Source organism: Pseudonaja textilis, chromosome 9 (genome assembly GCF_049901715.1).
Source record: "Pseudonaja textilis isolate UNSWEBS1 chromosome 9, rPseTex1.2, whole genome shotgun sequence".
Classification (NCBI taxonomy): domain Eukaryota; kingdom Metazoa; phylum Chordata; class Lepidosauria; order Squamata; family Elapidae; genus Pseudonaja; species Pseudonaja textilis.
In genome coordinates this window covers 4,976,866-4,991,786 of record NC_141998.1, presented here as the reverse complement: position 1 = coordinate 4,991,786, position 14,921 = coordinate 4,976,866, and the positions used below count along the sequence as shown (strand labels likewise).

The following is a 14,921-nucleotide window of genomic DNA, read 5'->3' as shown; positions in this document are numbered from 1 at the left end:
ATACGCACACACATCACACAAACAAATGAATATCATACCTATTGTTGCCCGGAACAAGCTGGGTGGCCTTTAACTTCAAAGTGGTTGTTGAGAAGGACAGACAATCTCTTCTTGGGTGTGTCTTTCAGCCTCGGGACTTTACACGCTCCCACGGTATGCTAACTTTTTTTTTTCTTTTCTCTGTTGCCAGGGTGAACATATCTGCCTTGTCCGTAGGGTAGACGAGAACTGGTATGAAGGTCGCATCTCTGGCACAAACCGCCAGGGTATTTTTCCAGCCAACTATGTCCAGGTGGTGAAAGAGCCAAGGGTGAAGAATTCGGAGGAATATCCTTCCTCCCCGGGCCTCCCGGGCCATGCCAGCTCGTCCCCCCAGGCACAGGCGCCCAGTCTGGGCAGTAGGTGGCAGTCTGAGACTTCCCCTTCAAACCTGCCAAACGCTCTGGCACCAGACCTGCTCGCCTCCTCTTCCTCCTCTGCCTCTTCTGGATTCACATTTCCCATCTCTCCAAAGTTTGAAAACCCCGAGACCATGACTCACAGAATCCAGGGCGCACTCAGAGCTGGCTCTTTCAGTCCCCAGAGTCGAAGCCCTGGGAAAATGTCCAGTGGGAGCCCCCAGCCTCTCACATCTGTCCAGATGAAGGACCCGCCACGCCCTGTTCCTCCTCTGTTGACTTCCCAAGCACGGCCTTCCATTCCGCCACAGGTGAGATGCAGTGGTGGGATTCAATTTTTTTTAACTACCGTTTCTGTAGATGTGGCTTGGTGGGCATGGCAGGAGAAGTTTACTGCAAAATCCCCATTCCCTCCCCACCCCACTAACCTGCTTTCCAGCTCCGTTCTCCTGTACAGGGCAACCAACGAAGACCCAGCCAATCAGCTGGGACTCAGAAGGCGGAGAATAGATGGGGGCGGGGCCAGTCAGAGGTGGGATTTGCCAGTTCTCTGAACTACTCAAAATTTCCGCTACTGATTTTCCAGGACTGGTCAGAACCTGCTGAATACCCCCTCTGATGAGATGCTGTTCCCACGCCTCCGTTTCTCATGTATGGTGTAAGAGACCAAGCAGAATTTGTATATCCCAGGGCTTAAATATAATAAGTGGCTGTTTGCTGGCCTGTGTCCTTCCTTTCACCCCAGGCAATCACTTAGCATTCTCCTCTGAATTACAAAAGCAGATTTTCCACTTTCATAATGTGGGGCGTGCATGCAACATAACAATGTGAAAAAAAAAATTTTTTTTAAAGGGATGGGGCTCTGGCATGGTGCCACTGTGCCAATGCTGGCATCGCTCTTGAGTTTTCTTGATCCCTTCTCCTTGGATCTCACGGTCACAGGCTTAATTCATTGCAATGGTGGAAATATCCTTTATACAGCATCACTTTAGGCCAGGGCCTTCCAAACTTGGCCACTTTAAGACTGGTGGACTTCAAGTCCCAGAATTCTCCAGCCAGCTGGAGAATTCTGGGAGTTGGAGTCCACCAATCTTAAAGTGGCCAAGTTTGGAGACCTTTGCTTTAAACCATGTGGGACATTAATATCCTCCTTGTAGGGCTTGGCAGCAACCCCAAAGAAAGCCAATCCAATCCAGAAAAGATTCTAGCGTCTTGAAATGACTCATGGAAACTGGAAGGACAATCAGGCTTAATATAGTCCTCAACTTAGGACAATTGAACCCCCCAAAAAAAAAATTCTCTCGCTAAGCGAGACACGTGTTCAGTGAGTTTTGCCCTCTTTTGCTACTTTTCTTGCCGCAATTGTTCAGCGAATCCCTGTACTTGTTAGTTTTAGTAACACGGACGTTAAGTGAATCTGGCTCCCTGATTGACTTTGCTTGTCAAAAGGTCACAAAAGTGAACCCAGGACACTGCAATACCGTCATAAATAAGAGACAAGCGTCAGAATTTTGATCCCGTGAACTCCGTTCCGAAGAAGTGCCCTTTGAAGAGCTGAAAAGGCTTCTCGGGCGAAAAGCGAAACATCTTCAAGGAAAAGCAAAGTCCAGTTGACTTTTGAAAAAGCACTTTTGGGAGCTTCTGACTTTAGTGGTGTCTTTCAGTAGCTATGATGACCCAGAGTGTAACACAAACGTAACAAAATCCAAAACGTAAATAAGTGTCTTTTAATGCCTCCAACTTGGCCCCACTGTTCAATAATTCTCAGTTGGAGATAAAACTGATTCAAAAATAGTCTTCAAAAGAAAGCAATGCAGTCCGAACTTAATGAGCAGATAAAGGTGAAATAAAAAACCAAAACAAACTACAATGAAGAAAGTTCCACAACAGACCAGGATAACTGATTACCAAATTCAAGCAGATAACAAGGCACAATCTGTTGGAAGGACACCAACCAAGATAACTTCAGCCCAAAATAAAACACGCTTTACTTCTGGCAACTCTGTGTTTTAACCTTCTCTCTTATATACTATTCTCCCCAGCTGCAACCAATGAGAGGGATCAGGGCCGCTTCCTCTCTCGTAAGCCAAGTTGTTGCCTTCTCCATTCCTCCCTGCGTGTCCTAGGATGAAGAGGGGATGGGCCTGGTTCTTCCTCTGACTGCCCAGCCGGCCTCTGCCCTTCTCCAGCCTCCTCCACAACCTCCAGAGCCACACCTCCACTCCCTCCCTTCCCTCTCCCGCCCAAGCCAGGGGTTGGACTACAAGACTTTCAAGATCCTTTCCAACTCTGTTATTCTGTACAGGTAGTCAGTTCTCAACTTACAACTATTTATTCAGTAACCAAAGTTACAACGGCACTGAAAACTGTGGCTTACGGCCATATTTAGCACATACAAGCATTGTAGCATCCCCGTGGTCACATCATCAAAATTCGGATGATTGGCAGCTGACCCTTTTGCGGCCTTCTGACAAGCCAAGTCAGTAATGAAGCCCAGTTTACTTGACAATCGTGCGAGTAACTTAATATCTGCGGTGATTCACTTAACCAAAAAGGTCACACCATGCGGCAAAATTCACCCAACAGTTGTCTTCTCCTTAGCAACAGGGAAGCTTTGGTTCGATTGTGGTCGTAAGTCCAGAACTACCTGCATTCTGCGTTGAATTTTCCTGGGCTCTTCCTCCAGGATTGCCTGGAATTGGTATAGATCAGTGATGGCGAACCATTTTGGCATGGTGTACCAAAAGCTTGTGTGCCGGCACCCACAATGCAATGTGCTCTTTCCCCCTCCTGTGTATGTGCGCGCAGCACCCCTGAAATACCGGAAGTGACAAAACAGGCCCGTTGTTTTGTCACTTCCAAAGGCTGCAGAGCCCAAGGAGGGTGAATATGGCCTCTCCAGAGACCCCGCTGGAGGCTGAAAACAGGCACTTCCGGTATTTCCAGAAGGCCCGTTTTTCTGCCCCCCAAGGCTGCAGCGGCTTCCCTCAAACCTCAGGGAGGCCGTAAAAGGCCTCAAACAGGCCGAAAATCAGCTGCGAGGCACGCGCATGCGCAGTGCAGGTAAGTTTGGCTGGAGCTCCCGTGCCTGCACAAATGGCTGCCATCGGTTCGCCATTACGGGTATAGGATCTCCTGCTTCAGTAGGAGGTTGGACTAGATGTCCCCCAAGGTCTCTTTCCAGTTCTATTCTGATTCAGGTCAACCTTCCCTCCCTCCCACCTGTGTTTTATTACTTTCTGCTGCGCCGTGTTCTCATCCCGGTTCCTTTTTTCTTTTCTTTTTTTGGCAGAATTCCGCCCTGGAAGCGGCGTTTTCCCCCACTTCAAAGCCGCGGAGCCCCCCCCACGCCTCCAGAGACCAGTCCCCCTCCGGCATCCAGTGGACTCCGTAAGCCAGGCCGATTCGCAGTGTCGGGGAAGGGAGAGCTGGGCTCCTGCTGGCAGCTGGCCAGCCCCACCTTCCCCCGGAAGTGACCCACAGGGAGGGGAGGACGGAATGGGGGAGGGCTGTAGACAACTCCCCTCCCCACCCACCCCGAGTGCCAGGCTTGGACAGTGTCTGGATTGTTCAAAACAAGGGGCCTTTTTCAGAGGGGCTTGCTCAGAGCCTAGGAGAACAGAAGCCGGCTGGCTGCTTCACCGGTGCCAAGCATTGCCAACGCCGGCTTGAAAGGCTGAGGACAGCTCAAGGTTTCCAAGAGGCAGGGTCTATGTCTCTCTACCTCTTCCCCCACCCCAATATTTGGGGAGCGGGGAGGGCAAGGAGATGGCGCGCCTCTGCCCATTTCTTTTCCACGCACGAAACACAGCGTGGCGTCCCTCATCTGGCCTGCCGGCAGAAGCGACTTAAAGTTTATTTCCCTTAGGAAAAGTTTGTAGAGATTCTCAAGTGCTCCACGTCCTGGTTGTCCCAAAGGTGCTTTTTTCAGGAGGCAACTGGACTTTCTGGTTTTTCTTTGAAGATGTTTTGCTTCTCTTCCAAGGAGCTTCTTCAGCTCTGACTGGATGATGGGGGAAGGGAAGGATTTATACTCCTTGCAGACCGCTGGTCATTTGCACCTTTTTAGAGGGTCGTTGAGGCCACTTGGAGGTTTATCTCTGTCCTCGGGGTCACCTGTGTAGTGCAAATGGTTCCTGTAGTCTGCCGTTTTTTTCTTCCTCTGGAAATCCATTCCTACTCCCACACTATTCCAAGGGTGTCCATCCCAAATTGCATAGCTAAAAGTCTGTAGAGATTCTCAGTCCTCCAGGTCACAGTTGACCCAAAGGTGCTTTTTTCAGGAGGCAACTGGACTTTCTTGGGTTTTTTTTTTCTTTTGAAGACGTTTCGCTTCTCATCCAAGAAGCTTCTTCAGCTCTGACTGGGCGGTGGGGAATGGAAGGATTTATATTGCAAAATGCAAATGACCAGCTGCCTGCAAGGGGTATAAATCCTTCCCTTCCCTCATCATCCAGTCAGAGCTGAGGAAGCTTCTTGGGTGAGAAGCAAAACGTCTTCAAAGAAAAACCAGAAAGTCCAGTTGCCTCTTGAAAAAAGCACCTTTGGCATTCCTTTAGGGGAGAAAAAAAAATCTGTTTTAATTGGGGTATAGGGAAAAACTAGTATGTATGTACGTACACAGGTCGTCCTCGACTTATGAACATAATATCGTCAGCCGTGATGGTCACAGAACAAGTCATCGTGTGATTGGCCCCCATTTTACGATCTTTTCTTTCCTTGTGGTGATCATTAAAGCCAACGCTGCAGTTGTTAATCACTAAAAGGCAGTGCATGTGGCCGTAGGAGTGGAGGGATGGTCATCACAACATCGGAACTGGGTTGTAAGTACAGGGGTACCTTGGTACTCATTGTTGATTTGGAAGGCGTGATGAGTGCCAGAAGTGAAGAGCACCAAACAAATATTTCCCCTAAGGAATAATGGAATGGCTCACAAGGCAGTCAATGCCAACAAGTTCCAGCTTGTGTGTCAAGTACTAAACAAACGAGTACCGGGGTGAAATTTTTACATCAAATGCACCGAGTACCAAATTCCGTGAGTTTCGAAGCATTGAGTGCCGAGGTGCCCCTGTACTTTGGGAGAAGGGAGTTTCCGTTGCAGATTCGAATGGTCACTGAGCAAACCTGTCATAAGTTAAGGACTACTTGTATTAGATGCTAAATAGAAGAGAAGGAGACGTCCTCACCCATGGCTTGTGTGCTGCAGGTACCAAGCTCTCTACCATTACCGACCTCAGAACGAAGATGAATTGGAGCTTCAGGAAGGTGATCGCGTAGATGTGATGCAACAGTGCGATGATGGATGGTTTGTGGGTAGGTCTAGATCTGTGGAGACGGCCGGTGGCAGGTTTTAGTAGCTTGCAATTTCTTCCATACCTTTGGAGTCAGAGGCTGCCCTCCCGTGCCAAAACTGACATAAAACCTACATTTGATTTACGTTCCAGTTGGATTAAGCTTAGACATAATGCATGGGGTTATCCTCAGTGATGTGATTTTTTCCTTCCCCTAGTAAGACTTTAGTAGCATCTGTGGATTTCTAAAACTGTCTCAGAGGTGGTGTTCAGCAGGTTCTGACCGGTTTTGGAGAACCAGTAGTGGAAATTTTGAGTAGTTCGGAGAACCGGCAAATGTCACCTCTGACTGGCCCTGCCCCTATCTCTTCTCTACCTCCCATTGACTCCCAGCTGATCGGCTGGGTCTCCTTGGGTTGCCCTGCACAGGAGAACGGAGCTGGAAAGCAGGTTAGTGGGGTGGGGAGGGAAGGGGGATTTTTCAGTATCCTTCCCCCAGGAGTGGAGTGGAGAATAGAGATTTTGCAATATCCTTCCCCTGCCACGCCCACCAAGCCACACCCAGCACACCATGCCCACCAAGCCACGTCCACAGAACTGGTAGTAAAAATGTTTGAATCCCACCACTGGGCTGTATCCAAGACTTTTGAGGTCTACACGTATCCTGTAGCTTCAGATGAGGTGCCTCTGCCTTATTTAACAGAATAACCAAATTAGATCTTGCAGTTCCAACCCTGCTTAGGGGAGGATGCCCTATACCAGGGGTCTCCAACGAGAGAGTTGAAGTCCCGGGAGTTGAAGTCCTCCAGGCTTCAAGTGGCCAAGGTTGGAGTCCCCTGCCCTATACCATGGGTGTCAAATCCGCCATGTCATTTTGCTGCCACGTGATATTTTGAGATGTTTTTCCCATTCGTGGAGCTGGGGTGGGCGTTGGCTGCGCATGACACATCCAGCCCACGGGCTGCCACCTTGACACCCTTGTCCTCCACCATTTCAGACAAATGGTTGACCAATCTCTTCTTCAAAACCTCCGGTGTTGGAAGTGGAGAAGATTTAGGGTAGACCTCCGAAGGCTTGCCTCTAGCCAGCTTTGCATTTAGTTTTAATTGAAGGCACCTGAAGAATGGGATTAAAAGATAGGTGTGGCCAGTCGTATTATGTGACAGTCTCCAAAAGAGATAGTTGTAAACACATTGGTGCTCCTCATTACTAGGCTGCCATTCCTGATCTAGGACCTGAATGAATGGAGAAGATCTCCTGCCATCTCAACCATGTCCTGAGTAGCAATACTACCACACGAAAAACCACTCAAACAGGTTTTATTGCTGATTTAATTTAGCATGTTGCATCTACAGAGGTCATGCCATCTCTGATATACAAACCCTAACAAAACTCATTGTACATAGAAAATATAATTTAAATATAAATTTAAATAAAACATTATACTGCATCCAGTTTTGGTCACCACACTATAAAAAAAAAGATGTTGAGACTCTTTCTAGAGAAGAGAAGAGCAACCAGGATGATTAAGGGACTGGAAGCTAAAACGCACAATAAATGGTTGCAGGAACTGGGCCTGGCTAGTCTAGGGAAGAGAAGGACCAGGGGAGACAGGATAGCAGTCTTCCAATATTTGAAGGGCTGCCCCAGAGAGGAGGAAGGGGCCAAGCTATTTTCCTAGGCACCCGAAGGCCAGACAAGGAATAATGGATGGAAACTGACCAAGGGAGAGATTCAACCTAGAAATAAGGAAAAATTTTCTGAGAACAATCAACCAGTGGAACAAAAGTTGCCTTCAAAAGTTGTGGGAGCTTCATCGCTGGAAGCTTTCAAGAAGAGACTGGACTGCCATCCGTCAGAAATGGTGTAGGGTCTCCTGGTTGGGTGGGGGTTGGACTAGATGACCTACAAGGCCCCTTCCAACTCTGTTAATCTGTTATCAGATCAATCTTTATTACAGTCACAGAGCAGCAAAGCAAATATACTGTATATATAAAATATGCAGGATGAGAAAGGAATATTGTCTAAAACTTTGAAGCTGGGGCACAAGAGGTAGCAGAGTAAGATATTGTCTTCTTTAGATATCTTTTTTTTTTTAAAAATTTCAAGAGGCTGGTCCAGAATCTTCCAAGGGAAAAAAAAAATAACCCTCCGAATCTTGAACCTCTATTCTTTCTTCATGGATCTCTTCTGCGTTTTTTTTTTTTTTTCTTTTCCTGCACTAGGGGTCTCTAGAAGGACGCAGAAATTTGGCACTTTCCCTGGGAATTACGTTACTCCCGTGTGACCAGCAGCTGTCTCATCCATGCGATTGAATCAGAATCTTCTGCTCCTGGGATCTTGCCTTCTTGGAGAAGCACCCCCGATCAACGGATATGAAAGAAAAGAGTATAAAAGACATGGTCTGAAAGCTAATATTCCCCCACCCCGCCCCCAAGATATGTCTTGTTTGCCAGCTGGAGTCTGTACTGCTTGACTTGGTATCTTCTGCACCTTGGCTTCCTCGAAGGAGACGATTACAACCCACTTTCTATTCCCAGTATTTATGAAGCATCACGAATTCCAGCATTCCCATGACAGATGTGGGTTGAACAGAACCTACTGGCCTCTTGTTTCTCTTAAACCTGGGGATTCCATGTTTTGGCCAGTTCTTACAACCGCCTTGGAAAGTGGAGATGAGCATTCTCTACCGTTGAGCCTATGCTAATTCTTCCCTCCAGAAAAAAAATAATCCGTTTTTCTTGAAAGTACCATGGTTGGAAAGCTTGGCCTAGAACCCAAAATCCCAACGCAACGGATGAACGGACTGGGTTACCTGACTTACACGACCTCGGTGTGTGCCCCATAGGAATCTCTGGGCCTTTCCACCAAGAGATTGTGCCCTTTGCCTAAAGTCTGGGGACTAAAGATTCTCAGTCCTCCAAGTCATGTTTGTCCCAAAGGTACTTTTATTTTTCTTCCCAAAAGGCAACTGGACTTTCTTGGGTTATTTTTTTTTCCTTCCTTGAAGACGTTTTGCTTTTTCATCCATGCAGCTCCTTCAGTTCTGACTGAATTTACTTAACGCAGGCGGATAAGCTGGAGGGTTACCAGCACTCACATTTTTGTATCTTGCCTAACCTCTCTCAAAGCCTCGGGGGCTGAACTTTGATCTGAATCACCCTTCCATACAAAGACTCCGGTAGAACTTTGATCTAAATAACGTAACCGCCGTCCTCTTTCATGCTCAGCCCTGCAGGCAGAAGCACTTTCTGTGGTTTTGGTTTGACACGAGCTGAGGGCAATCGGCTGAAGGGGCGATCAAGATACTTAGAACTGCTCTTGCCGGGGCCACAAAGTGAGCTATCCCTTCCCTTCCCGTTTGAAAGGTTCACTCAACATTTGAGCCCAGGTGCTCCTTGACTTACGACCTGCAAAAGGACGAGCCCAAGGTTTCGTGTTGCTGAGAGAGAAAGTTCTTAAGTGAGCTTTGCTCCGTTTTATTACCTTTCTTGCCACCGTTGTAAAGTGAATCACAGCAGTTAGTAACACGGTCGCTAAGTGAATCTGGCTTCCCAGATTGTCAGGTCACAAAAGGGAGATACATGAAACCTGGGGCTCCTCGTCCGTCATATATAAGAGTCAGTTGCCAAGGGTCTGAATTTTGATCATGTGATCATGAGTGTGATGACCCAAGGGGGGCGTGGCACAAAGGCAACACAGTCAGATAATTGGTAGGAGTCCCTTTATTGGCTCCAACTTTGTCCCCAATGTCCTGGTTACCTTCTGGATTGGAGAAAAACTCTCCCAGGAACAGCCTTTGGCTGCAGAGAATCAAGTCCAAATGTGGTCAACAAAAACTGTATAAGTCCAATCAAGGCGAAAGGAAGTAATTAGTCCGGCAAGTCAGAAGCAAGAATTCCAGACGTGAAGGCACAGCAATAACTCAACATGGTTGGGAGGATGCCAGGAACGCAGATAAGCAAAGTTAACACAACATAAACTCACATTTGCTCCCAGCAGCTTTTGCACTCAGCATGCACCTCTTTTAAACTCTCTTCCCAGGTGTGGCTAATGAAGGGAATCAGGGCCCTTTCCTCCCTCATAAGCCACGCAACCCACGTTGCTCTGTTTTCCGTTCCTCCCTGCGTGCCCTAGGATGAAGAGGGGGGGGCTGGGTCTTCCTCTGAACTCCCTCTCCCTTGTTCTACCTCTCCCCTGCTCTGTCCAGCCAGACTTTGCCCTTCCCCAGTTTCCTCCACAGCCAACACAGCCACATTCCTGCTTCCTGTCACCTGTTCATCTTCCTTCTCGGATTCAGACTCTGAGGGGGCATGATACCCAGGACTCTGCATCCATCGTATATGGGAGTCAGTTGCCAAAGGGCTGAATTTTGATCAAGTGATCATGAAGATGTGGCAAAGGTCGTGTCAAAACCAGTCGTGTCACTTTTTTCAGTGCCACTGTAACTTAGAACGGTCACTAAACGAACTGTATGTAAGTCGAGGACGACCTGTATTCACGATAAGGGATTAAAATATTCTTCCCAATTAGGCTCACCTCACATTAAAAAAAAAAAACGCCAGCAATTCCTTCTTCTCCTTTGGCATTAAGGTCCGTGTTGTTCCCAAAAATCTTCTCCAAAATCTCGGTCCCATCTCCAGAAGCAGAAGTAAAGGACCAAAACCATCGCTGGTGGCATCTCCTGTACCAGATGTTTCTTATTTTCGCTCTTCGTCTCCCGACTCTTCCCAATCCAGCAATATCTGTCACCTCTGGAGACAGCAGCCAAGGTCCAGGAAACATCTAGAAATGGGTGTTTCTCCAAAACCTTTTGCTCAGATTACTGAGGATAATATTATCAGGGGATGCAAAGTTGTGGCAAAAAGGAAGGGATGGAGATGGTTTGTGTGTCAAGATACTAAGACCTTTTAAGCCTCCTCCATCCCTGGTGTCCTTTCACAGAGCTGTTGCGTGGAGAGACACAATCTCATGTCAAAACTTGCACATTGGAACCGGTCCAATTTCTCTTCCTAGCAGGAACAATCGAAATTGTCCTTTGCTGGTGGTAGGTAACAGCCTAGCAGCATCTGGTAGATTCGGGCCCAGCATCCTACCTCAGTTAGTTTGTCTTCCTTTCAAGCACCGCTTGCCTTTCACGCCATTTTTATGCTCAGTAATGCTCAGCTGATGCAGAATGATAAAAAAAAATAAAAAAGCTAAGCTGGCTTTGGACTCTGTGTGAATGGTGCTATGCGTGTCTTCTCAGCTGGGGCACTAATCACCCAGAATCCTGGCTAAGCTTGCTCAGATGGAGTGAAGGAAAACAGGAATTTTATCTTGCCCACAATCACAAACGTATTTGTAAGCCGCCGCTGATTTTTCCTGGTTTGAAAGCTACCGATGAAGCCTCTGAAATTTAAGAAAAAAGATTGGGGGGGTCCCTTGGCTTGACCGATTTTGAAGGATGTGCTCCCCTGAAGCTGCCTAGCTTCACTAGAATTGATCGAAAGGGTGTTTTTAGTTTAATTCTGGGTGGGAAAAAAGAGGCCCGCATCTACAATTGTTCCGTATGGCTTGTCTTGCCAATAAAATCCTCACCGAGCTGAAGCTACCATCCAGTGTGGCGTTTTCTTTGCTTGCCTTTGCAGAGTTTCACCAGCCACAAAAGACAGCAGTGGTTGTGCCACAAATCCGGAAGAAACAGTTGTCTAATATGGCTGTGCTAGGTGGGCAGACCTTTGATGTACAAAGCCACAGGGAATTCTCTTACACAACATTGCGGCTCCTGTTTATTGGAGTGGCACACTAGAAATCTTCTGCGGAATTGGGGGTGCATCAGAGGTGGGCATTCAACAGGTTCTGACCAGTTCTGGAGAACCGGTAGTGGAAATTTTGAATAGTTTGGAGAACCGTCAAATCCCACCTCCGACTGGCCCCGCCAATCCCATCTCATCTCTGTCTCCCATTGAGACCCAGCTGATCGGCTGAGTCTCCTTTGGTTGCCCTGCACAGGAGAACAGAGCTGGAAAGCAGGTTAGCGGGTGGGGAGGGAATGGGGATTTTGCAGTATATCCTTCCCCTGCCACGCCCACCAAGCCACGCCACGCCCACAGAACCCGGTAGTAAAATAATGTGAATCCCACCACTGGGATGCATGTGTTGGAAGACAACACAGTTGGCGCTCGGCTTACGATCATAACTCGGGTCAGAATTTCCATTGCCAAGCATGGTTGTTAAGTTAGTCGCAGCAGATTTTATGACCTTTTTTTGCAGTGTTGGTTAAGCGGATCCCTTCAGTTGTTTAAGCGAATCATGCAATCGTTAAGCAAATCCGGCTTCCCCCATTGACTTCTTTTATTGGAAACCATCTGGGAAGGTTTGCAAATGACGATCGCAGGATCCTTGCAACCGGCGTAAATGCTTGCCAGTTGCCAAGAGTTGCCAAATTTTGATCACATGACTCTGGGGGCGGGTGCCATGACAGTTGTTAAATGCAAGAACCGGTTGCAAGTCACTTTTTTCTGGGCTGCTGTAACTTCAACTGGTTGCTAAACAATCTGTCAACTCATAAAATATTTCTCTGGTCTTTTTAGAGTTGCCGACAGAAAGGGAGGGGGGAGCAGTGCGGCAGCTTGCAATCCGGAACTGCATTCCATCAATGTTTTTCAAAGATAGTAACGAGGTGACTGAAGTTTCTGCCCCGCAAAATTCTAACCTGAGAACATGATTGATGACTCTTGGCTATGGATGTGTCCCATTGGAGAATATGAATTAGGATACGGGGAAAAACCAGGGTCAAGGATGACAATGAATGATGTGTGTCAGAGTCGGCTACCCCCAGGCAGTGCCGGCATGTTAACTCTCAATAAATCCTTTTTAAGTTTTGGAAGTTTGGCTCGAGACTCATGATTCAAATGGGGGTGACTGCCAGAATCCTGACAGCTAGCCAACTCTAAGGCACATAATTCATTGCCACCCTCGACCCTGGTTTTCTGATCCTGACACAATCAGTTGTAAGTTGAGGGCTACTTGTAAGCTAGATTGCCTATGTCAGGTGCCAGCATGAAATTCCTCTTCACCTCTCACTAAGGTTTGAGACAGCAGAGCTGGAATATCCTTATCCACAGGAGACAAGACCAAATCTTGGATCTTTGAAAGCCACTCAAGGAAGGCTCTTATCAAGTCTTGAGCATTGTCTACAGGTTTTAAGACCAAACTGCCACATTATCTCTCAAGGATGACCAAACATGTGGCTTTTGCTCAATCAACAGGGCCGTTAGGCCCAAGGAAGCAGAAATTCTGCCACAAGGTACAAGAATATTGCAGTTAAAAATGAGAGCCTAGAAAGAGAGTTTCTTTGGACTTTTGGACTGCGATTTATTTGGACTGATCCTCATTTGTTCTGTTTGTACAGTCCTGCAGAGAAACAAATTTTGGAGAAACCAATTGTGCTGTGAAAGGAATTAAACAGGGAAAGGTAAATTGGAAAGAGGTCAGGAAAAAAAATAACTATTTATGTTTATGTGACGGTATAATCAGCAATGGATTCTTTCCCTGGATCCTTTAAAGACAGGTTGATGTGTCCTTGGAAGGAATGGAAATTCGAGTTCTTCTGTTCCTTATTAAATTGCAATTTACCTGCCAGTGCATTGCAAACTGAGCCGACCCTTTCCAAATGCTCCTTCCTTTTTCAATTGTGTATTTTCTTTTTCCTCGGCAGTTTTCCAGAATCGAAAGCAAATGAATCCTCTACAGGTTTCATCAATCTGATGTTCTCCCTGATTCCAAACAAAACCAGAGGTTTGGGGGTTGTTGTTTTTTTTCTTCCAACAGCAGAATGAACACACAAGCTCAGCACACAAACAAGCCAGATCAACACACCTGGGCTTGGCTGCCTTTCTTTGAGCTGAGGGCTCTTATTGCTGCAGTTTTATCCAGATCTTTATTGACCAACTCTCAGGCACAGATGGAGGTTGACTTTAGCCCCAAACAAACAATTTGCCTTCAGCTGCAGACACCCCCCTTCCTCCCCACTTCACTCAAATCCCTATTCAAAGAGGTGGTCTGCTCTGTTTCTGAGAGTACTAACTAAGAACGGCAATTTTGCCTACCCCACATAAAGAAATGTGTCCATTCCTTTTATTTAGGAGCCGAGGTGGCACAGTGGTCCGAGTGCAGTACTACAGGCTACTTCTGACTGTCGGCTGACTGCAATTTGGCAGTTCAAATCTCATCTCTTTCTGGGGGCAAGACTCTGTAAACCACTTAGAGAGGGCTGTAAAAGCACTGTGAAGCAGTATAGTTTAAGTCAGGGGTCTCCAACCTTAGCAACTTTAAGACTTGTGGACTTCAACTCCCAGAATTCAACTCTGGGAATTGAACTCCACAAGTCTTAAAGTTGCCAAGGTTGGAGACCCCTGGTCTAAGTGCTATTGCTATTTATTTTCTTTCTTTCTTTCTTTCTTTCTTTCTTTCTTTCTTTCTTTCTTTCTTTCTTTCTTTCTTTCTTTCTTTCTTTCTTCCTTCCTTCCTTCCTTCCTTCCTTCCTTCCTTCCTTCCTTCCTTCCTTCCTTCCTTCCTTCCTTCCTTCCTCTCTCCCTCCCTTTCTCCTAATCCTTCCTGGTGGCACAGTAGTTAGAATGCAATATTGCAGGCTAATTCTGCCAACTGCCAGCAGTTCAACCCTCACTGGCTGAAGGCTGACTCTTCCTTCCATCCTTCCAAGATCAGTAAAATGAGGAGCCAGATTGTTGGGAGCCAGAGGCTGACTCTGTAAACCGCTTAGAGAGGGCTGCAAAAGCACTCTGAAGCAGTATATAAGTCTAAGTGCTATTGCTATGTCTCAGAAATATCCTTATGGTTGGGCCTGTGTGTGGGCTAACCTATAAAGTTCAATTAACCAATACACTTTTCTGTATACCTCTTAGCTGAGTTTTGCCATGCATGTGCTTGCCTGTTCATTTTGCAAAAAATAAGGCAAGAGGTTTTTGTTTAACTGGAAAGCAGTTCCAGTTCTGAGGCAGAGTGACTGACCCAAAGTCACCACTTGGCTAAGGTAGAATTAGAACTCATAGCCTCCTAGTTTCCAACCAGGAGCCTTCACCACGAAACCAAAATTGAATCAGACTTGATTTTAGATTACTGTAAAAGTGAAAGCGGTTGAGTTCTCTTGCTATCTTTAAATGGAGTCATCTATGCTTTGATGTGTAGAAATCCCATGTTTGTGCTGTGATTGTGTTAACTTATACGC

The 14,921-nt window shown here is 46.8% G+C and overlaps 1 protein-coding gene across 1 annotated transcript in view; it reads left to right on the top strand.

Annotated features, from left to right (window-relative positions):
* SORBS3 (sorbin and SH3 domain containing 3) overlaps window positions 1–11,283 on the top strand; it is an 80,872-nt gene extending 69,589 nt beyond the window's left edge. Inside the window, 4 exon segments of the mRNA XM_087938666.1 lie at window positions 191–709; window positions 3,691–3,788; window positions 5,605–5,711; window positions 7,915–11,283. Coding sequence (XP_087794792.1) covers window positions 191–709; window positions 3,691–3,788; window positions 5,605–5,711; window positions 7,915–7,976 — 786 coding nt within the window. The 3' untranslated portion in view covers window positions 7,977–11,283.
* The last annotated feature ends 3,638 nt before the right edge of the window (window positions 11,284–14,921 follow it).